The sequence below is a fragment of the Pleurodeles waltl genome, chromosome 11 (genome assembly GCF_031143425.1).
Source record: "Pleurodeles waltl isolate 20211129_DDA chromosome 11, aPleWal1.hap1.20221129, whole genome shotgun sequence".
In the NCBI taxonomy this organism is placed as follows: domain Eukaryota; kingdom Metazoa; phylum Chordata; class Amphibia; order Caudata; family Salamandridae; genus Pleurodeles; species Pleurodeles waltl.
This window is the reverse complement of record NC_090450.1, coordinates 869144107-869167743: the sequence shown is the minus strand read 5'-3', so window position 1 is coordinate 869167743 and position 23637 is coordinate 869144107. Positions and strand designations below refer to the sequence as shown.

General features: G+C 44.2%; 1 protein-coding gene and 1 long non-coding RNA gene across 3 annotated transcripts in view; one reads left to right on the top strand and one right to left on the bottom strand.

Moving 5' to 3' along the window:
- Positions 1 to 23637, top strand: part of TCHP (trichoplein keratin filament binding) — a 212009-nt gene that overhangs the window by 62091 nt on the left and 126281 nt on the right. For both annotated transcript variants that reach the window (XM_069214726.1, XM_069214725.1), the window contains exons 5-7: positions 6345 to 6413; positions 10549 to 10722; positions 20637 to 20749. In XM_069214726.1, the coding sequence (XP_069070827.1) occupies positions 6345 to 6413; positions 10549 to 10722; positions 20637 to 20749 (356 nt within the window). The remainder of the gene's footprint in view (positions 1 to 6344; positions 6414 to 10548; positions 10723 to 20636; positions 20750 to 23637) is intronic.
- LOC138266215 (uncharacterized) overlaps positions 1 to 23637 on the bottom strand; it is a 170291-nt gene that overhangs the window by 109009 nt on the left and 37645 nt on the right. The gene's annotated exons all lie outside the window — the stretch shown is intronic.

Below are 23637 nucleotides of genomic sequence, written 5' to 3'. Positions count from 1 at the left end.
TCCTGGGGTCTCAGCCCACACCCAGGTCTAAAAACACTTTAAAAAAAAAAAATTGCTGCGATTTCAGGATGACGTAGCAAATGCACTGGAATTATTACTTTAAAAAAAAAAAAAAAAAGCCTGCGCTTGTTTTTAAGAAACTCCCGGATGGGCCAGGTTACAGGGTCATTGAATCCTCAGGGACCACCACTTTTCTGGGACTAATAGTAAATGGAACACAGTGATATGGGGGGCGGCAGCCCGAGGGACTGCCAACTCCCCAGGACTTCAAGTAAATACAGTGCGGGGGACCGCCACCTCCCTGGGGCTTCAAGTAAATACAATGCAGGCGGCTGCGCAGCCCCACTCCCCCGTAGCTGAATTAAGATAATGAAGGGGGTCCATTGCGAAGCCCTGGGGACCACCACCTCCTCAGGGCTTTTTTACATTGGAGGGTGTGGCCCCCCTCGAGGAGTCAGTGATGGTCCTGGGGACCACCATCATCCCATGGTCTGCTCCTGCTATGTTCCGGGTTTGCCCACCCCTAGGATATAGCTGTTTGCTCTGACTTGGGGGGAGCTTTGACAGCTCTTGCCAAGTCAGAGGAAACACTTCACTTTCTGCAAGTGAGAGCTGTCAAACTCTCAAACTCACAGCCCCACTCAGACATTCACGCACCCACTCACAGAGCCAGACAGACACCTTCACAGCCACTGTCACACACCGATATACAACCTCTCATAACTATTCTCACACCCAGAGAGACAGGCTGTGCGTGGGGTTAGGTAGTTATAGGGGGGTGGCCGCAGGGCCTGGCCACAGTGACTATATGGTTGGATGAGTGGGTGTGTAAGTGTATGAATAGCTGACTTCGTAATGTATGGGTGGGTGAGTCATTATGTTAGTGGCTATGTGTGTGCATTTGTGTCAATAGTCTTATGGGTCTATGAATGAGTGTGTGAGTAGTTGTGTGTGTGGATGTACAATTGTTTGTATGAGGAGATGAGTGGGTGTCTGAACTTCTTTTGTGGATGATGTCATCAGGGATGTCATTTGAGATGTTATCAGTGATGTCACTGACCATGTCTGTGAGGTCATAAGCAGTGCATCACGGGGGCGCAAGTTATAGTTAGCTGAGGTCAATTTAACTGCTGCATTTTACTGGTTTTGTACATGTGAAATGTGAGCCTAACTACAACGTCCCTGTAACCTTTGTTTTCTTCCTGATTTTTTTTGTTTTTTTAAATTCTATTTCCTAAATAAAAGATCCCTGTGGCCTTTTTTTTTTCTCGTGTGTGTGTCTGTGTGCGTGTGTGTGTGTCTGTGTCTGTGTGTGTATATATATAAGTTGTACACCACCATAATAATCACTCCTAATGTTTGATTCGCTGTGCTGATTTTTTTTGTGAGAGCTCTTTAAGATTGTGGTTCCCATGCTACTTTGCTCTGCAGCATGTCACTAAGCGACCACACTCAGCAACTGGTTGTAAGTGCTCTTTTTTAGCAGCAGATTCTTATCCACCCACAGCTAGCAGTGTGTTGCTATGCTGTCCTTACCACGCAGTTAGTGTATTCAGACACAACGATTATATAACCCTGTCTCTTAAGATATAGGGAAGGCCCATCTACACACCTGAGAGCCAGTGGCCTAGTCACATGGGGTATACCTAGATATGTGGGGAAGGTTTTACATAGCTCAAAAAAGTGAGAATAAATTAAGACTATAATTTGGACCTTTTTTTACTTTGATTTTGTTTGCAGTATAATCATGGTGATTCTATTCGATATTTTCTATTTAGGATATAAAAAACCTACAAATATTATTGTCTTTGTGTGTGGACTGAAGGGGGTGGTGGTGTCTTTCAAACACCTCTCTTCCAAATGTGTGAGATACTTGTCTGTTTTCCCCACCTCTGCAGATCATGACTATGGCCCTCATTATGACCCTGGCGGTGTTGCACCGCCAGGGCCAACGGGGGCGGGAGCACCGCCGACAGGCCGGCGGTGCTCCCATGGGCATTCTGACCGCGGCGCTTTGGCCGCGGTCAGAAATGGAAAACCGGCGGTCTCCCGCCGGTTTTCCGTTGCCCATTTGAATCCCCCATGGCGGCGCAGCTCGCTGTGCCGCCATGGGGGATTCTGACACCCCCTACCGCCATCCTGTTCCTGGCGGTTCGCCCGCCAGGAACAGGATGGCGGTAGGGGGTGTCGCAGGGCCCCTGGGGGCCCCTGCAGTGCCCATGCCAATGGCATGGGCACTGCAGGGGCCCCCGTAAGAGGGGGGAGCATAGCAGACAGTGAAATACGCGACGGGTGCAGTAGCACCCGTCGCACCTTCCCACTCCGCCGGCTCGATTACGAGCCGGCTTCATGGTGGGAAGGTCGTTTTCCCCTGGGCTGGCGGGCGGCCTTTCGGCGGCCGCCCGCCAGCCCAGGGGAAAAGTCAAAATACCCGCTGCGGTCTTGCGACCGCGGTACGGTATTTTGACGGCGGGACTTTGGCGGGCGGCCTCCGCCGCCCGCCAAGGTCCGAATGAGGGCCTATATCCATAACTTCTGGGCTAGGAGAATCTCACTTGGTGTATCCCTAAATGAAGGGTGTGGTGTGCAGTACCTGTGGCACATTTTTACATGATCATGGTGGGCTAGAGGTCGTTTGTGGTTCTAAAAAGTTTGGAAAGCACTGAGTTACATATTTTATGAGTCATTGTGGAATTCTAAATCATGTTAAATATTAAGTTACTTATACTTTTTTTTTCTATTTTTTTTTTTTATTAACCCTTGACGATTTTTTTTTTTTGTTCTTAAATAAAGTGAACTTTGAAGTTTTAGGTAATTGATTATGGCCTGCACTGCCTTGCCACATTTTTAGGGTCGAGCCTGCATCGCATGCACTTCGCTTGCAAGACGCTTTAGGAGTTAGAAAAGGGCTCGGAGCACCGTCCACGTCACGTCAGTTGTCTTTCATTGGTTTGTGGGCTTGCCTGTTAAAATCTGCCTGCTTTCATTAGTGGAAGGCACTCATATGTCATGCCTTTTCCAGTGGTTAGTCCTCCTCGAGCGCAGCGACTAAGTACTGAAAACATGCGAGGCTCGCTGTTTCCTGTCAGGTTTGTGGACTACTTTTTTTTTTTTGTTCGCAGCGTGATCTCGCTTGGCAGAAGTCGAGCGCTTTGCATAACATCGACCCTGTTACATAGTTAATTACACTTTTGCCAGTTACGTAGATAATTGCACTTTTGCCGATAGGTTTCATCAGGAGTGAACTGTAGCAGCGCGATCACGCTGTTTTTTTCTTTCAATATTTAAATTTTTCTCTCCAATTCATGGCGGCTGCTTTAAAGGCGCCTCGTCTTGTTTCTTTTGTCTCTTCCCTTGTCCATGGCGGCGCTTATAGCTATTTACATTGCTCATTTATTTTAATTCATGGCGGCTGACTTAGAGGAGCTGCATCTCCGGTCTTAGTATTTACAATGTGCATTAATTTTAATCTAGTGTTTAATTTCTGTTTGTTTATTTACAAAATCCGTATGACTGTTTAACTATTGCATGTCCCGTTCATCATGGGTTTACAAATAAGTTTGTGTACCCTGAGTTTATTTTGTGCATAGTTCTAGTAGGATTGAAGAAAATGAATTAGATAAAAATATATGAATACACACAGGATCCATGTACTGTTCTGTGTATTTTCACACTAAAAAAGTAATTCATAACAGGTGGGGGTCTTTGTCTTGCAGTTTGTTATTTTCACTGAAGCTAAAGTTAGGTGTTGACTCGGGACAAGTGCCCCCATGTTGCAAAAGCATGAATTTTCTGTTGTCCATTGTCTATTTTGTTGAAGCCCCTGATAGGACCTAGATTGCATGACCCTCGAACGTGCACCTATGTGCCCGCGTATCGCACTGTTAACTTGCTCACAAGTCTGGAGACCTGCCTTTCTACAAGTTGTCAGCGTGCTTTCTTAGTTTTTCCACACTCTCCCTTCTATTGCCTATTACCTATCAAAGTTATACTGTGTGGTGTAGAGTTCTGATGCTCTTTGGCTTAGAACGTGCTGGAGAGAAACATATCAATCAATAAATAAATAAATAAGTAATTCATCGCACGGCCCCTTTAAGTTCCTCTCTCAGCAGAATAAGATATTTTTATAAGGGTATGAGCCAGAAACGCGGAGTCTGTAAAGCTTAAGGTCTTCTGTCCTAATTTTAGACGAGGATATGTTTTATTTCAGCTGAAGATTTCCCCAGAGAGGACATTTTAAGTTGTGTTAATGGATGAAACTTAAAAAGATGTGACAGCCAGAACAAAGCCTATGAAAGTAAAATCCTGCAGCACTTGGAAAAGGAAGTTTGTGCGCTGAGAACAGTCATCTCAGTTTCACAAAGTGACCTTTCTTTTAACAGCGTGGAGACACGTTCACACATCTGCAGCTCATGTGGTATCAATTGAAGGCATTCCAAGTGCAAGTGGAGTTTTCACTCTGTTTACACGCTAAATTGTATGAACAGCTAACCACAGGGCCATCTTAAGGATTGTCAGGTATCTGGGCCCCAACATATTTTGGAGCCTTCTTTTCCAAGTTTTAGACGTAAATTGTATTGTAGTGTTGTAATTGTATTTATATAGTGCTTACTACCACTGAGGGGCTTTGAAGGGCTTTTCACCAGCTTTGAATGGCTTTTCACCAGCTTTTATGCTACTCTGAAAACCCAAGGGAAGTGGTTAATAGAATGGTTATTGGTTAATGTTGTTTATTGGAATTAGTCCTGTGCTCAAGTTAAGCAACCCAAGCATTTACTCCAGTGTTTAGGTCGAGCTCGCAAGTGCTTTGACCCATTGTAAGTTTTGTGGGCTTTAAACCACACCCGCGGCAGGTCCATCACTGTCACTCGTTAATGGGCTTGGCTTTCAAAAATCCTTTATCTTCATTGGTAAATGCTTTACGTTTGTCCCTCCTTTGGCGGTTTTGTTACCGCCTTGAGACTGCCCCTGTTACATGGATAATTGTACTTTTGCCGACACGTTTGACTGCGAGTAAACTTATTTTTCCTTTTGTGTCTCTCCTTTGCACTCCTGGTGGCTGTGGCACTTTGAATCTGCTCGCTTAGGTCAAATGTTTTACTTTTCATTTTCAATTTAAGTGGCAAGAAAACTCCAGTTAGGAATTTACAACTCTAATAGCTCTAACTTGAGCAAATGCAAGATCCACTGCATTGCTAATGCTTGTTTCTTGTGATGTTGATCTTTGAAAGCATGTATTCTGCACTCCATGTGCAAGACAGGACTAACTTAACCAGACGGTCCAGAAAAAGTGGGTACTTTCCTAGTGTTAAAGTATATTTTATAAAACACGTGATAAACATACACAGGGTATCCTCGTTTTTAGTTCACATTTCCATGTCCTGGTCAACAACCAGAGCCTGGGAGATGCTCGTAAAAGTTCAGAAAGTTACATCCGTTCTTCTAAATCTCTTTTGGGTGCTTGATAATCTTGGTTGATATTTCCATTTTACTGCACATGTTGATGTGAGGTGGTTTACTGAGGTTCAGATGTAGTCTTTACTGCAAAACCTTGGTTGTGGCTATCACTTATTCCCCGCGTTAAGGATGTATGTGGTTATCACACATGTAGATTGTTTACTTCTTAGCCTTTCCAAGGTTTTTGTGACTATAACACCCTGTTACCTAAGTCGTAGTCTCTCATATGGGTTGCTCCTCAATTCTGGGCTTCCAACTCTTTCAAATTTGTTAGCAAAGGCATTTGGGTTGAAGGAGAGGGGTTAGCTCTCCTTGCAGTTTTTTTTTGCCCTAGACAGTTTTCCAGATAGTTTAAACATAGCGTTGGTTTTCACTGGAGAATTAACTTGTGATGGTATTACATCACTCTTTTTAAAGAACTGTTAAGGTTCACGTTTATGCAGCTGCCTCCCATAACTTTTCAACATTTAACTTGTCCAGTAATTAATTGAGCACGTGTTTACTGCAGGTAGACCTTCGTTGAAAGTTTGTTTTCTTTTTATATCGACGTAGACGAGCTCTCTCACCAAACAAAGCGTGTCAGTTATAATGACTAAATCATGGAAATGATTCAAAATGTAGCATTATAAAAAATGAAACAGTAACTTTAAAAATATTGATGAATAAAGGCCATATTGTCAAAACACGCGCTTGTCCTTTTTTCAAACACATTCACTGTGTGTTTGACCCATTTTTATTTTCCATTCTACCCTTGCAATGTAATGCATTTCATTTGAAAATAACTTAGCCACCTTGCACAATCAACAGTGTCTAATTGTGATGACATTTTTTTTTTTTTTTTTTTTTTTTAATATTGCACTTCCTACATCTTTTGTGCTCTGTTTCAGGTTGAGTCCAAGTTGCATCAAAAGCATGTTGTTAATGCTTGGAAAGACCAGCTCACCGAAAGAGAACAGGTTTGACATAAAATGATTATCATTTTACAATCTGTTTCCATTCAGGGCATTAAAAACTCCCTGCCTGAAACTTTAGGACCTGATTCCCCACTAGATCACATGTTGGAAGTGTTGACAAAAACAAATAAAAATTAAACTAATATTTCATAGTTTTTAGTGTGACAATTGGTGTGTTCATGTTATTTTTTTGTTCCTGTACTTTAGTTCTTCACACGCATGATTGCAAAGTATACCATTTGAAAATCATGTGTAATTTGGTGTACAATTTGTAATAATTCTTTTCGCGCTGTTGTCCAAAACTCTTCAAATTCAAGCCTGTAGGAAGGAAAATTTACACAATAAAGAACGATGATCATGGGCCGAATTAATGAACCACTCCTTTCTTTCTTAGCCAGGTAGGGGTGGGGCTTAGCTAGTTCCCACAGTGGTGTTGGTGCCGATGATAGTTGTTTTTGTCTTTTTGTATACCTGCAGAATTTGAGAAATGAATGATGCAAATGTAGCTTTACAATCCACAAACAATTCCTAAGCCCTGATACAAGGGCAGACTCCCCTCTCAGGGGATCTCCATTGAAAGCACTGAATAGTCCTGCCTACGCTCTGGAACCCCAAAGCAGTTCTTTTAAAGTCACATTTTCTTCACCTTACTTTTGAAAGGTCAAGAGGCACATGTGACTCAAATGTAATATTTTGCAGCCTTAAAACATTGCCAATTATATTGAATAACTTTAATACTGGGAAGAAAAAAGGCAAAGCCTTTAAAAGTCACTGGAAATCATTAAAAAGTGACTTGTAATAACGTCCTTCACAAACTCTTTTTATTTCTATTTAAAGTAAGAGATGGGGAAATATATTGCAATGTAACTGTATAGACTGCAGCATTGAAAACAGTGCCGTCTTTAAGGGGCCGCTTGGCCTCCAGTGGCCCATCATGTCCTGCGGGTGGCAGTTTACTCAGTTATTTTTTCCAGCTTCAGCTGACAGGATTCCGGAGCCGAGCTCTGACTTTTTTAAGGTTTCCTCTGTATAGACTTTTGCACTTTTCTCCTACAAATTGCTTCACTTTATGTACTTTACGATATAGAGTAATGTTTGAAAATTTCCAGACAGGAAATAGATGTATTTTTTCACAAAATGCCATCTCTTTTTTTTTAAAATGCCCAGAATGTGGTAGAAAAATGGCAAAAACAGACCAGCACTGAATCTGTATCCTCTGTTTGCCAGACTCTCCTGACCGCAGGATGTGTCGCCACAGCAAGACCCTCTCCGAGCACACTTAGATGGAGAAAGAAGATTCACCTCCTTGGCCATGTGGAGCACCTCAGATGGCAAGATTCCCTGACGTCAAGAGAATTTTGAAGAGCGTGGAGAGACTGTTCCCTCTACCAGTGTCCCTAAGTCATGCTCTGAGGACTCCTGCAGAGGGAGATCTAAAACTAGAAGATCTAGGGCAAAACACTACACTCCTGTTTGATGTCGAGGACATCAACGTCCAGAGGAGATACAGCACCTACTTGTTGGCCTTCAAGAGCTGGTTCAACATCAATAACACATAACGTCAAGGAGGAGGTCACTATCGAGCTAAGAGGCTCCTTGATTTCGAGACACGGTTTGCTGTCGAGACATGATATGATTTCTCTGAACAAGACAGAAGTGTGGCTTTCGAGAATGAAAGCTCACAGACTTCCAGCAAAGTCTAACTCGGAGTACTTGTGAGCCTATTCTTCATCTTTGTCAACTTCTCTTCTTACTGTACGGATTCACCAACACTTCCTCTGGCGTCGACGGTATTGATTCCTCTTCCACATATCCCTCCTCCACCATCGTCACCTCCTCCTTCTCTTTCTCCCCCTCCTCCACAACCAGCGATTCCAGCGGTTCTTCCGCTGACAAATCTGCCACCCACCCTTTCTCGCCCACCCCAATCTCCTGTAGTAGTAACACCTACACCAAGGATTCCTAGATCTTGCTCCAGTCACACCAGACCTCACAGCAATAGGCCTAGGTCAAGATCAAGGTCCCACAGTCTTCACCATCACTCAAGTTCTCCTAGACGTTCACAATCAAGTAGAGAAGGTATTCTTTTTTTCAGATTGAGATACTCAGGGGCTCATCATACCACTTCCTCTTCAGGAGCATTCTCACCAACAGATTCATCTCCAGCGAGAATATCTGCTGTGGATAACATCAACACCTTCCAGAAGGTATTTATTAGAGCTGCTAGCAAATTAAATATTGATTTACTGGCTACCACAACATCCGCATTGGTACTTTTTGAGACACTCCATCAAAGATCTGCCTCTAGAACATTACTATCTTTGGTTACAGGTGTCTTATTACCAGCTATGGGACTTTTCTTGACACCAGCTGCTGTAAAGTCTGCACTATAGCGCCTACAGAACAAATGCATACCACTAATCAGGATCCATCCTTCCTTCGCTCAGATCCTACTCCAGGCTCCATCATCATCTCAGTTGCTCAGAAACGACATGCCACAGTTCCGTCATCTACTCTTTCTCCTGACAAGGAAAGTAAAAAAAAAAATGGATTTGGTGAACCGAAAAGTCTGTGGAACGGCTACAACCTGAAGCCCAACAGCAAATTCTGTACCTGCCATTTTAAGGATGCACTTTATTCGGTTCTCATGCTGACGATGAGATGTCTCATAGGAAATCCAAGCTCAAGACTCTGAAAGCTGTTAGATTAGACAAAAAGGCTGGAATATAGGAAACATTCCTAAATGCCCTATGACTGCCAGTACTTCTACCGGAGTGTTCAGACCCCTACTTGGCTTCAAGGGCAACAGCTGCAATCTCATCAGCCCCAAATACATCATCAACAACGCGGTTAGTCAAGAAGCAGAGGAGGTCAGAAACTATCTGCCCAAGCCACTAAACCATCGGTGGCAAACAATGAGTCTTACCCCCCCCCCCCTCCTCCATTACCCACTGCAGTAGGGGTAAGCACATCATCTTATCTACATGAGTGCCAAAAAATAGTCACTGACAGTTGGGGTCTGAATATTATAAAACATGGATGCTCTCTCAGATTCAGGGGTCCTCCTCCATCCCTCTTCGATCAGGAAAAACTGAAACAAGAAATCTCCATCTTCTTGCAGAAACACACTGTGGAAAAGGTTCCCTCTCATCTGAAAGGAACTGGAATTTATTTCTGTTAATTCCTAGTGAAAAAGAAAGGACTGAAAAATGATTACAGGCCCATTTTCGACACCAAGAAAGTAAACAAATAGGTTTGAAAACCCAATCCCAATAACAAAGAAGTATTGAAAATTCCAGAGGATCAACATCAGAAGGGACCATTACCAATACAAGGTCATTCCTTTCAGTCTCAAATATGAATCGCAAAACTTCTCCAAATTCTTGGAGGTTGTAGCAGTTCACCACAGAAAAATGAAAAATTAATCTGTCCATACATAGATGATTGGCTCATCAAGGCATCTCCATACCAACTAGCAAGGCAACATTATCATCTAACTGCCATCACTCTTGATCAACTGGTTTTGATGTGAACCATGAGAAATCTATCTCAATACCAATTGTCCATACACTACCTGGTGCAGTTCTAGGCACAGGACACACATAAGTGTTTCGTCCAGAGGAAAGACAAGTATCTAGCCTTCAGGAAACAAAATGTGCATCACAACCACTGTCTGAAAACTGACCGAAATCCATTACAAATTGAGTTATTCCTATGTAGTTGAAATTGCCCAACTGATCAGACTACTTTGCAGGCGTATGAAGAGACTGAAATACAACAATGATTCCATGCAAAAGAGCAAAGATACATTGCTATGGGGATGCACTGGAACCCCTGCTGAATAAAGCCAATTTTAGGGTCTTAAATAGGAGATACCAGGTGGAAAGCAAGAAGTCCGTAGATGAATATAAACTACACTTGCTTGGCCGAGTGAACCTGTTTCCCTTATGACAACCCAAATAATTTATTTCCTCTCCAGGACCACAAGAAGCTAGAAAAAGGGCTTGGGTTTGGGAAAGGATTGTTGTTTCAAAACATCCAGGGGCATGGGATTGGAATGGAATGGTTCATTTAATTGAAAGAAAGTTTTTTTTTTTTCCCTATGCTTATCTAATTACCCTGTTTTTAATTTTGAAAGGAAAAAGCGTTTGAGGAGGAAGAAAAAAGACGATATGAGAATGAATATGAAATGGCCAGAAGAGAGGCACTAGAGCGAATGAAACTGGATGAAGAGAAACGAAAACAAGATGAGAAAGACAGAGCTGACATTTTACGGCAACAAATGGAGGACCTTAAACTTGGTGAACTGGAGGTAACATATTTCCTAGACTTAACTTCTGCTACCGCCTACACAGAAATGTTTATTACAACCACTTTTTCTGCTTGGGTGATTTACAGAAATAATTGCGGTACCATGAATGATGGGTTGGGGTGTGTACTACTATTTTTGTACGTTTTCAATGTTAGATTATTAGTAGGCCACATTAACATTGTGATTTTTTCATTCTTTCCAACGCTGAAAATGAGGGTATACACAGTCAGTTGCCTGTGGGATAAGGTGGATATAATAGAGAAGTCCAACTTGGGACTAGTGTGTTTCTATTCACAATAATTACCCAATGCTCTCAAGGTTATAAGAGGCATTTCAGACAGTGACCTTGTAAGAAAGAAAGTGTGACAAATTTTTAAAGGACCTTTTGTTCCCTCAATCTTTTGCACCAAGAGAGCCACTTACTGGATTCTAGAATGAAAATGTATGTTTGCAGACGCTTTCTTTCCAATGGGCTGTGATGTCTTTTTTTATATTTATTCCTAAACAAGGGATTCTGGAAGTCTGCTCCCACTGGTAAGCTTTTAATGAGCTGTTGGCAGTATTGATGATTTTTCTCTTAAAGTTAGTGTTGAGGTACATTTGTATTCCATCAAGACAAAGAGTTCCTTTAAGTTCAATTCCCAATGTAATAATATGGTGACTGGTGAAGATGAGCATTTTAGATCCCTATTTTGCTTGGCAGTTGCTTGGCAGTTGGCCATGTAACTCCAGCTTGCAGAAGCTCCTAGAAGATGAAAAATAAAACCTAAGGGAGCGCCAACTCAAAGTCTTTGCAAGGCATCATGAGAAACACAGATCCAAGTGATTTGCAACTTCTAGATCTTTTTGGGCTAATTCTAGATTTTGAAGATCTTTGGTGCAGTGAAGCTGGCCAGAAGGGATGCTTTCCAATCCTCCAATCTCTCAAATATTTCAAGCACATCTCTGTGACAGGTCAGTGCTAGTACAGCCTTCTACCTCTATTCACCACTGGCTCTACATCCCAGCCAGGATTTGTAGTGGGTGTGGATGTTACCACCATCACTTAATGTGGTTATGTGCTGTGTGTGGTAGTAGCTCCTCTCTTCAGCCCAGCAGGTCACACTATCTGTAATACTGTACACCAGTTTTTGGGGGTTGTTAATATTTTAGTGCTGGACTCTGAAATGCTCTGTCTTCAGACAGTTTTATTTTTAAAGTGTATGATAAGAGATCACATTAAATCTTATCCTGCCTTTGGGAGGATTAAGAGGGTATAGACTTTGTTCTTAGATCAGCAGTGTGTAACATGGGTGCCCCAGGACTGGATCCATGTGACAATTTCTGGATATCCATTTAAGATAATTCTAAGTACATTGCCTCTAGGTGGTACTCATTTACATAGTAAGTGATTGCCTTACAATTCTTTAATGTATCTGGCCCTTCTGGTCCTACTTTGGACACTCGTGTTCTAGGATCTCCTTGCTGCTTGATTTTGTATAGTATCTTGAGCATAAGAAAAGAGATGTCACTTAGATTTATATTCCAGTACAAAATGTGAGCCACAAAATGTTTCTCTGTTTCATAATTTGGAAACCCCACACAAAGGGAATGTGGTTACTATGCTATGATTGCTTTTTGATCCCATATTTCATCATTGCATTACTTATAACATTGCAGTGAAAACCCAGAGCCACATACCCTCACCTTCTCTATGTAAGAATGTGTTCCTCACCTTCTAGTTGTACGCTGTTGTTCCTATGTTACCATACATGCTCAGTAGTTACGTACAACCTCTAGTTCCCCTCATTCAATTACTTGGGTTCAGGTTATTATGTCTTCAGAGTCATGGTTTAAGAGGCAACTACTGAGAGTCATTAAATGAACTACCACATATTTTCTCAAACTCAGTACCAGCAAAATATGGTCTATGATGATGATTGGTGACTGCAAGAACTGTAGTGGCTTCTCACGTTAGCCATTGGCAGTTTGTGATCTTCCTGTCCGAGTTGTCTTTTGTGTTTAAAGCAGGCTCTTTGAATTAAATCAGTAATGTTTGTCTTTTTACTTCAGTTGAATCTCACAAAACATTTTTTTCACTCCTTTGTACCATAGTGATCCACTGGCCTATCTGGCCAGCTGAACTAGGGTAATGTCCTTTACCTCATCTTGACTGAAGCACATATTAAAATGTTGTAACAGATTGCGCATAATGTCTTGTTTAACAAATTGACCATATATTCCATGGGTTTCTTTGGCTGCCAACAAATTACGTTTAAGGTGCTGTGCGTAGCTCAACTGTCTTTCAAATGGACTTGACTTATTTTCTGTTAGACAAATGGAGAGGTTATTAACCTGGCTGGTCTGTACACTCTGTCATTGAGGTTTCGGTTCCTAGCTATAGTCAACAGCACAAGAAGGGTATTCATTTTATAGTTTTAGAACCTTTTCTTTTCATTGTCTTATCTGTTCATTTTCCACTCATCTGATTTTTATTTCTAGAGTAGTCTCAGGAGGACTATCTGTTTAATAAAAGCTTATCAGCTGGTCCCCCTAACATTAAGAAACCTTCAGGTGCATGTGTGCTTTATGGGTTTTCAGTGAACTACAATAAACACTTGAGGTCCTGCTACAACTGCACTTTACTTCAAGTGCACAAGGTTAAGCAAATATTGCTTACAAAACATTACAATACTCTCTTGTGTCAAGACGTAGGTGAAGGGTTATATCAGTTTTCCACTATTACAGCCTGTAGAAAATGACTCTCCTAAATGTTCTGCACAGGAACACAACGTAGCACTCCTCAAAAATATTATTCCTTATAGATGTTGCATCTGCCTGGAAAATCAGTCTAATGAGACTTTCTTAGCCAACAAGCATCTTCTAGTTTTACAATTTTTATATCAGGGTACCACAAATTCATCCTTCCTTTAGTTCTTCAGCAATATCACGATTCTGTTTGAATTTTGTCACTCAATTTACAATTCTGTTTGCCAATAATCCTCTGCTCCCCAGCCAGCCACTGATATACTTGGCTGATGTGAGCCCTTGGGTATTCACATTACATGACAAAAGGTTTCAGCATCTTCTGCCCTAGAGTCCTGGAAGCATTACATAGCTGATCTGGAGATGGCTTGTTCTGATGGATACAACTACCTGTGGATTCCTCACCTGATGAATACTCCCATGGCGCCAGCATTTGACGGAAATCTTCTTACTAGTCTCTGCACGTCGACGAGGACGTCACTTTAGCCCACGCGACGCCGTCTGACGTCATACAGGCAATAAGAAGTCCTCGCCGACGTGCCGATGACAGTTCCCTTTTTTCCGTGCATTCGAAACGGTTATCTTCGAGGGAGTTACTGTTACCTTCGTGGTTACAGTGTATTGTCTGCTGCGTAGTCTTCTCTGCGGTAACAATGTCTCAGAGGAAGTCGGGTTTCAAGCCCTGTCGAGAGTGTGGGGGCAAGATGTCAGTTACAGATCCTCACTCCGACTGTCTATGGTGTTTGAGCTCCGACCACGACGTCTCGACTTGCGATTCATGTCAACACATGAATCCGAAGGCCCTCAAAGAGCGCGAGGCCAAGTTATTCATGGCAAAGTCAAAGAAGAAGGAGAAACATCATAAGAAGTCTTCTTCGCCAAGGTCTCACCGGCGTCATCGAGACTCCCGGCGCCGTAGAGACTCACGACGCCACTCCAGCAAGGAGTCTCGTTCGAGGTCACCTTCGGCTCGGCGTCGGAGGACTTGGGAGGTCAGCCCCACGGTCACGCCGCATCCATCGACGCCGTTGCCCTCTCCGGCGTCACCGACTTCACCTGGTCAGGCGTCAGTGATTGAGGTGGTGCAGCCTCTTGTGTTTTCTCCGGCGTCGCAGACGTCGAGGCCGGCGTCGGGGTCGCCCTCGATCCAGGCACCCCAGTATCCGGCTTTTCCCACTCCTGGAGCCGATAGTACCGCGTTTCTTAATGCGATGTATACCATCTTTCAGCAGATGGCTCCAGGAGCTGCTCCGGCTGGTCCTTCGGGGCCCTTGGCCTTTTCGTTGGGTGATCCTGCGCCTCTTCGGCCGGCACCCTTTATGCCCTTTCTCCCTTTTGGGAATGTGGGCTCGGCGCCGGTGCCGGCGTCGGTGGCCGCTCCGGTGGCTTCGGATGTTTCGGCCCCGGAGGTTGCCCCTCCGTCGAAGTCAGGATTTTGCCCTGTGACTCCGGTTGGTCCATCGGCTCCTGCCTCGGCGCCGAAGCTGCCTGTGGCGCCGGACGCGGCGTCAGATGCTTCTGGAGATCGGCGCCGTTCTTCGACGTCGGCGGAGGCCATGTCGACTCCGCGTATCGAGGAGAGACTTCATTCGAGGAGGCGTGCTCTCCGTCTTTTAGAAGAGCAAGAGTACCAGCGAGTCCTAGAGGAGGGAGAGATTGAGGACTCTGGAGACGGACTGCATGGTCTGGATACAGCCAGTGGGCTGGACACTTCCCCTGAGTGGGACCTTTCATCTCCAGGGGAATATACGGAGGAGGCTGCTTCCTTTCATGCTGTGGTGAGGAAGGCAGCGAGCTTTTTGGACCTGCCTTTGCCGGTGGCAGAGGCAAAGCAGAATTTGCTGACAGAGGTATTGCATCCGGCCTCTGCTGCAGCTGAGCCTCTCTTGCCATTTAATGAGGCTTTGCTGGATCCGGTGTTGGAGGTGTGGAAGAAGCCGGTGTCTTCCTCGGCCGTTCATAGGGCTGTGGCCAGGAGGTATCGAGCTGCACCATCTGACCCTGGCTTTCTCTCTAGACACCCTACGCCGGAGAGCTTGGTGGTGCAAGCCTCCTGTTCCTCAAAGTCAGCGCCTGGTTCCTTCCCGACGGTGCCTGGAGACAGAGACTCCAAGAAACTGGATGCGCAGTCCAAGAAAATATTTTCGTCATGCAGTTTGGCGTTGAAGGCCACCAACGCCACGTGCATTCTGGGGAGGTACATCCATGCGCTGATGGATGATATTTCGTCTTCATTCACGGAGCTTCCCCAGGGTCTTTTGGATGTGGTCTCGGACGCCCAGGCTGCCGCGACCCAGATTATCCAGTCTGGGCTGGACACGACCGACTCGGTGGCCAGGGCGATGGGCACGGCTGTGGTGGCAAGAAGACAGGCCTGGCTCCGAAACTCAGGGTTCTCTGCGGATGTGCAGTCGACCCTGCTGGACCTCCCGTTTGATGGGGACAGACTGTTTGGAGCCAAGGCAGATTCAGCCTTGGAACGATTTAAGGAGAGCAGAGCCACAGCCAAATCGTTAGGACTGCAAGCTCCTTCTTCCTCTGCCTCTTCTAGAGTTTTCAGGAGGTTTCGGGGATTTGGGCGTGGCTCTTATTCCTCTTCCTTTCGGGGGAGGTTCCAGCAACCCGCCTCTTCCCTCCCCTATAGGTCATTTAGAGGGAGGGGGAGGGGTGGGGTCCGTACCAGAGGAGCCTCTCAACAGCACTCTGCCTCTTCCTCGTCCTCTGGAGGGGTGCAGCAGGGGAAGCAGCCTTAGGCTTCCACCGTCTCCCACTCACTCCTCTCCTGTAGGGGGAAGATTACAGCGTTTTCTCCACAAGTGGAAGTCTATCACAACGGACACTTGGGTTCTCGGCATTGTGGGAAAAGGCTACGCCCTTCCCTTTCGGGAGTTCCCGCCCCTCATCCCGCCCCGCCCATCTTATTGTTCAGAAGAACACCTCCTGTTGCTAGAACAGGAGGTTCAAGTCCTCCTTTCAAAGGGCGCGGTAGAGTTGGTCCCAGAGCAGGAAAAGGGTCGAGGTTGTTACTCAAGATACTTCCTGATTCCCAAAAAGGATGGTCAGTTGAGACCAATCCTGGATCTGAGGATCTTGAATTGGTTCCTCAAACAGGAAAAGTTCAAGATGCTGACCCTAGCACAGGTGCTTTTGGCGTTGAACAAGGAAGATTGGATGGTGTCTGTCGACTTGCAGGATGCTTACTTTCATATCCCGATACTCAAGTCGCACAGGAAGTATCTCCGGTTTGTGGTAGGGTCGCAGCATTATCAGTTTGCGGTCCTCCCGTTTGGTCTTACTTCAGCACCTCGAGTCTTCACAAAGGTGATGTCAGTGGTTGCGGCGGAGCTCAGAAGGAGGGGGATAGCAGTATTCCCTTACTTGGACGACTGGTTGATCAAAGCCAAGTCCCCGGAGCTTGTGTCGCATCATCTGCAGTCAACAACCCAGTTGTTGTTCGACCTGGGCTTTTCGGTGAACGTGCCCAAATCTCACCTGGAGCCCTCTCAGCGCCTCCTGTTCATAGGGGCAGTACTGGATACAACATTGAGTCGAGCCTTTCCTCCGCCTCAGCGGATTCAAGATATTCAGGAATTGGTTCCAATGTTTCGAAATGGAGCGGTAGTTCCAGTCCTCAAGGTCCTTCGTCTGCTCGGTCTGTTCGCCTCCTGCATTCTGTTGGTCACGCATGCTCGCTGGCACATGAGGGCTCTTCAGTGGTGCCTCCGAAGGCAGTGGTCTCAACACAAGGGAGATTTAGAAGGTACTGTCAAGATCTCCAGAGATGCTGCTGTGGAATTGAAGTGGTGGATTGCGGGCAACAATCTTTCACAGGGGAAGCCGTTCGCGCAGTCGCCACCAGTGGCCACGGTAATAACGGATGCCTCCACCCTAGGATGGGGAGCTCATCTGGGGGATCTGGAGATCAAAGGGCTTTGGTCTCCAGAGGAACAGGTGTTTCATATCAATCTGTTGGAGTTACGGGCTGTACGTTTGGCTCTCAAGGCCTTCCTCCCATCCCTTCGTGGTCAGTCGGTACAGGTCCTGACGGACAATACTACCACGATGTGGTACATAAACAAACAGGGAGGAGTAGGGTCGTACCTTCTCTGCAGAGAAGCTCTTCGGCTATGGTCCTGGGCAAAGGACCATCAGATTTGCTTGGTGGCAAATCATCTGGCCGGGGTCTTGAATGTACGTGCGGACAGTCTCAGTCGCCAATTCTCGGCAGACCACGAGTGGCGTCTCCATCCAGATCAAGTCTGTTTAATCTTCCAGATGTGGGGGTTTCCTCGGATAGATCTGTTTGCCACTCGGGAGAACGCGCATTGCCCGTTATTCTGCAGCCTCCAGTATCCGATGCAGGGAGCGTTGGGAGACGCGTTTCAGATAACCTGGTGCGACCAGTTGCTTTACGCGTTTCCCCCCATACCCTTGATTCCTCGAGTATTGAGGAAAATTCGCCAAGACCGGGCCCAAGTCATCTTAATAGCTCCGGATTGGCCAAGGAGGGTATGGTACTCCGACCTTCTCCAACTCTCACTGTGCCCTCCGCTCCGTCTCCCTCTCAGGGCAGACCTCCTCTCGCAGTCGCAGGGGCAGGTTTTACACCCCAACCTCCAGAGTCTGCACCTACATGCTTGGAGATTGAACGGGGCAACCTGAGTTCCTTCTCTCTCCCGCCTGATGTAGTGGATGTTATCTTAGCGGCCAGGCGACACTCCACTAAATCTATCTACGCTAATAGGTGGTCTAAATTTGTTATGTGGTGTGGAGAGAGACAGATTGATCCCTTACATGCTCATCTGTCACATGTTTTGTCTTTTGCACTGTCTCTAGCGCAGAAAGGTTGTGCAGTAGCTACCATTAAGGGTTATTTGTCGGCCTTGTCAGCCTTCATTTGTCTTCCAGACCAACCATCGTTATTTAAATCCCCTATTGTTCTCAGATTCTTGAAAGGTCTTCTGAATCAATATCCTCCAAAACCATTCGTTATGCCTCAATGGGATTTGTCCTTGGTCCTGACTTTCCTTATGGGGTCCCCTTTTGAGCCTATGCATTCTTGCCCCTTAAGGTATTTGGTTATTAAAACAGTATTCCTGGTAGCTATAACATCTGCAAGGAGAGTGAGTGAGTTGCAGGCCTTATCGGTTAAACCCCCTTATATAACGTTTTATGGGGATAAGGTGGTGTTGAGGACCAAGGCTGCTTTCCTTCCGAAGGTTGTTTCACCCTTCCATTTGGCTCAGACAATCACTTTGTCCACGTTTTATCCTCCGCCTCATCCTTCAAAGGAGGAAGAAAGACTACATCGCCTGGACCCAAAAAGGGCGTTGAGCTTCTATATCGACAGAATGAAGGATATCAGGCTGGAGGATCAGCTGTTTGTCGGATACGTGGGCAAGAGGAGAGGAAAGGCAGTCCACAAGAGAACACTCTCCAGGTGGGTTGTTCTTTGCATTAAAATCTGTTACTCTTTGGCAAAGAAGGATCCGCCTGAGGGCATTAGAGCTCACTCCACCAGAGCTAAGTCGGCCTCTTCGGCCTTGGCCAGGGGTGTTCCTGTGGTTGACATCTGCAAGGCCGCAACTTGGTCGTCCCTTCACACTTTTGTGAAACATTACTGTTTGGACTCTGAGGTCAGAAGGGACGGTCATTTTGCACGGTCAGTGCTGCAGGATTTCTTGGTTTGACCATTTAGGCACCCACCGCCGGGCGTGGTACTGCTTTGGGACTCTATTCATCAGGTGAGGAATCCACAGGTAGTTGTATCCATCAGAAGAACGAGTTACTTACCTTCGGTAACGACTTTTCTGGTGGATACATTAGCTACCTGTGGATTCCTCACGGTCCCACCCGCCTCCCCGTTGCCTTTTTGGTCTCTCCAAGCAATCCTTGAGTGTGCTCCTTTTGGTATTCAAAGTTGCAATACATTTTGCATGTATGATATTTGTATATATGTGTATATTTATATATAAATCTATATATATATTGGGTATATACATGGTTCGTATGTATAAATATATTTATTTGTTAAAAAAAAAAAAAAAAAAAAAAGTTATATTAAATCTATAGCTATTTTATTGCAATGTTGTGTGATTTACAATATTAAGAGATGTTGCTTTGCTCTTTCATTGCATTGGGTTATTATTATTATTCTCATGCACGTAAAAAATGTTGGTACTGTCATCGGCACGTCGGCGAGGACTTCTTATTGCCTGTATGACGTCAGACGGCGTCGCGTGGGCTAAAGTGACGTCCTCGTCGACGTGCAGAGACTAGTAAGAAGATTTCCGTCAAATGCTGGCGCCATGGGAGTATTCATCAGGTGAGGAATCCACAGGTAGCTAATGTATCCACCAGAAAAGTCGTTACCGAAGGTAAGTAACTCGTTCTTCTCTCCATTCATCTATAGGCCGGTAAGCCACAGACTACAAAGGATGTGCATTCCATGTGTTTTCCTAGCCATTCTAAAACTTTGAACACCCTTCTGATTCTTGACACCTGTATCTTGGAAGTCCGTGTATAGCTATGGCACACATTACTTTGTAGATTATTTTGCATAGAGTAACACTGAATACACTACCTTCTTTCTCCCATCTCTTCTTTGGTATGACTGCTATGAAGTCTATCATAAGCTTGTGATTCTAGGGATGATCCTTTGCTGGTGAAAAAAACTGTCTCCTCAAATTCACAAGCTATACATGTTTCTTCTGCTTTTAAGGCCATGGGTTGCACTAAAAGGACTGAAAATTGATCTCTTGGTGCAGAGCTTTCTTGAAGGGTGCAAGTGAATAGCCTTTTTCACATTCATATAAACAGGGCCTTCTCTGTGGCTCACTGTCTGAAAACATGTTTTTGTATCTGGCTGAAAAATGTTCCATGGAACAGGGGCAGAGAGTTTTTCAACTGTATAATTCTAGGGAGAATACACTAGTATGAGTATTTGTATAATGTCCCAAGTAGAAGGGAATTCTGTTCAATTTATTATCTATTCGTGGCTATTTAGTACCTGGTTCCCACTCACACATTAGTAAATGGTCAAGTTATAATTTTTCTTTTACTACCTACCCATTCTTCAGTACTAAACTTTTTTTACTGTTCATTTATGGAGACATTTTAATCCTTATGCTTTTTGTTGTCTTCTGCACTTGGCTTCATGCTGACACCAGGCAAAAAAGCTGAAGAAAGAGCAGGAAAACTTGATGAAACAGCAATGGGAACTAGAAGAGTTGGAAGAAGAGCGAAGGAAAATGGAAGAACGCAGAAAGAAATCTGAGCTTGGGTATGGAGTAGTCATTTCTTTTGATAGTTTGTTGTAAACAAATATGCCTTATGTATGCATCTCCCATACTCGTAATATTGTGTGATCTCAATGACACTGAGGTGAAGAATCTCACTGGATGACACTTGCTAAGGAATGCCTTCGCCCTTCTAATACGTCTGTGTAATCTGGGGTGGTTGAGAAATTACATTAATTAATGTTCCACAGAATGCATATTTGAAAATTAACCTAGACACTAACCAAACTCTATGTTAACCGGTGCGTTCAGCCATGGCTCAATCAGCTGCATAAACATTATCAGCAAATACAAAGATCAGCTAAACTTAGCCAGACAAATCTACAGGGCGACAACCTTTGAATGGTCATCAATGACATCCCCCCCCCTTTTCCCCATCTGTTAGTGACTCCAGTCGAGGGGAGCAATAGTGTGACATTGTAGGAGCTGGGAACGACAAGTGGTTGCTTACTGTTGTAAGAGATGGGTCTTCTCTACATTTCGTTTCCAGCCTCAGTCCCTACTTATTTAATCAAAACAAACATTTGGAAGGATAATTACTCGCTATTAAAGTAATTGCCAATTGCACTAGTTCTTGTGCCTCACAGGGGAGAGACATCTATTCAAAATAGTTTAAATGAAACCCTAAATAATTAAAGATTTATTTTATAAGGCCTGGAAAAATATGTCTTACTGTAAGGACACCACTTTCTCCTTGTGGGCTTTCTTTTTGGGAGCTTCTTGGGTTTTATCAACATTGATGATTCCATCTGTTAATTCTATTCAAAATGATTCATTGCAGTATCTTTCCTTGAAAATTTACTGTCTAACAACAAACACCTGAGTTCACAGACTTAGTGAGTTTTATGCACTCTAAGCAATTGAGCCTTACACAGTTATTGAGGCAAATATGATGGAAATAAGAACTCACTTCTCTGTAATGGAAGTCCATGTCTTTTTATCTGACAAGGCCAGAATTCTGTATTAACAAGGCCATCGCTGTCCATTTTCTTTGCCAACTCATTGTCTCCAGCAGAGTGTTACTTACATACTGTGGATGTTAGGGGGTTCTTTATTTTTGTCTAGGTAGCACTAAGTCCTTATGCAAATCTAACCAACTCTTTATTAACTACAGTCGCGTTCACCAAGGTCTGGCCACTTTAAATAGACACTTTCTTGTAAGAATGCAGCCTGCATACCCTATGGTATTAGTTGGCAAATACATATGGTTCTGTGGGCTTGTTTAAGGATTTTTTCCTGCAGTAGATTGTTATGAATCAAAATAACCAATTTTATAGTCACCTGTAGGATCTGGTTTCTGTATGTTTGTGGGTAAAGAGTGACATCAGTTGATGGTTCCCGCTTGTTGTCAGCCTTTCAGGCCATGGGAGCGTCAGGTGACTGTGGTGAAAGATGCTCCTCTGTAAGCCCATGGAGCGCACCTAGTGGGTGTGCGTATCCGTGTGATATGTTTGTACTACATGGTGAGTATGCACATCAGGCTTTTGGAGTTGAGAGCCGTGAAGTTACCGTTGATTGGTTTTGTAGTAAAGTCTTTGGGAGAAGTAAGTGCAGGTAGTGAGGGACAACATCTGCATAGTAGGTGTAACTTCGTATCTATGCACCAAACCCATGGTTTTGGGTAATATACAGAAGAAATGGTCCGTCAGCAGTTCATCATACGAGTCTCCTGAATATGAAGGTGGATGTTTTCAAGGGGCACAAATAGGACATACAGGAGGAAGATTTATTAATTATTTTTACTAAATGGTGGTAGCCACAAAAGACCTTCTCACAACAGCTGAAAACAACAGTTGTCAAATGCACTGTTATATAGAGGATCTGAAAGGGAAGGATTCTCCGAGAGGTGTTCTGATGGGGGTGTCAAGCTCTTCTTTGCATTTAGAGTGGTCCAGTTAATGCAGAGAAATATTAAAGATTTGTCAGCATAGGTGTTCTTGATGGTACAAGAAAGGGTGACCCACACATGGTATTCTGACTTAATGGAGACAAGATAGACCGAGTTGTGGTGACTACTGATGAAGGAGGATCTGTTATTCTAAAATAAGAGCCTCCTCCCCTTATTGCTAAAAAACATGAGGTCAGCTCTCTGCAGGTTTGCTTTTCCAGAGAAGGTGATGATCTGATGCTGGTGGAAATTCACTGTTGTGATGTATCACACTTGTTGGAATACCTGGTTCTGGCACAGAGCTGGACACTTTGAAAATCTGAGGTGGTAGATAGTAACATTTCCTGTTTCTTTTACTTAAGACTGCCTCAGTTTAGGTATGGTTAAATGTTATTAGGCAGCAATTTCTTCCTGTCTGTTTTTTCTTGATTATTGATTATTATTCAGGTTCCAATAATTATATGTTGTTTAAAAGGGTTAAAAACTACATTCCATCCAGAACCCTCTGTAATTTTTCAATGGCATTTGAATGTCGTTCTTACTGTTCTGATGGCGAAATTATTTTAGCCCCTTCATTCTTTTAACCTGAAGTTCGTCTTTAAAAACTGAATGTCTTATTGCTGTAACTGCAGTTTGAAAGATCTGTGAGCTTCTGTGTTTTTGGTCGTCTCCATTTTTTGGTTTGGTTTTCTCATCTGGATGTTAGGATGTGGAACAAAATGAACTGTATCACTGGCATCCTGATGAAGTTATACGATCTATGACATTGTCAGTCATGGAGCTAATTTAGACTTGATTATACTTTACGTGATTTGTTTTGTATGATTTACATAGTAAACATGTTCAGGTCTCGGCTTCAGTCCGGGCTTTAAGATCCGAGTCAGACCTTTGGCTTGGCTCTGGCTTGGCTCTCTGTTAATGTGTTGGCTCGCCCATCTCGAATTCTGATCGAGAATGAGAAGGCCCTTGAGTTCATGTAATCGG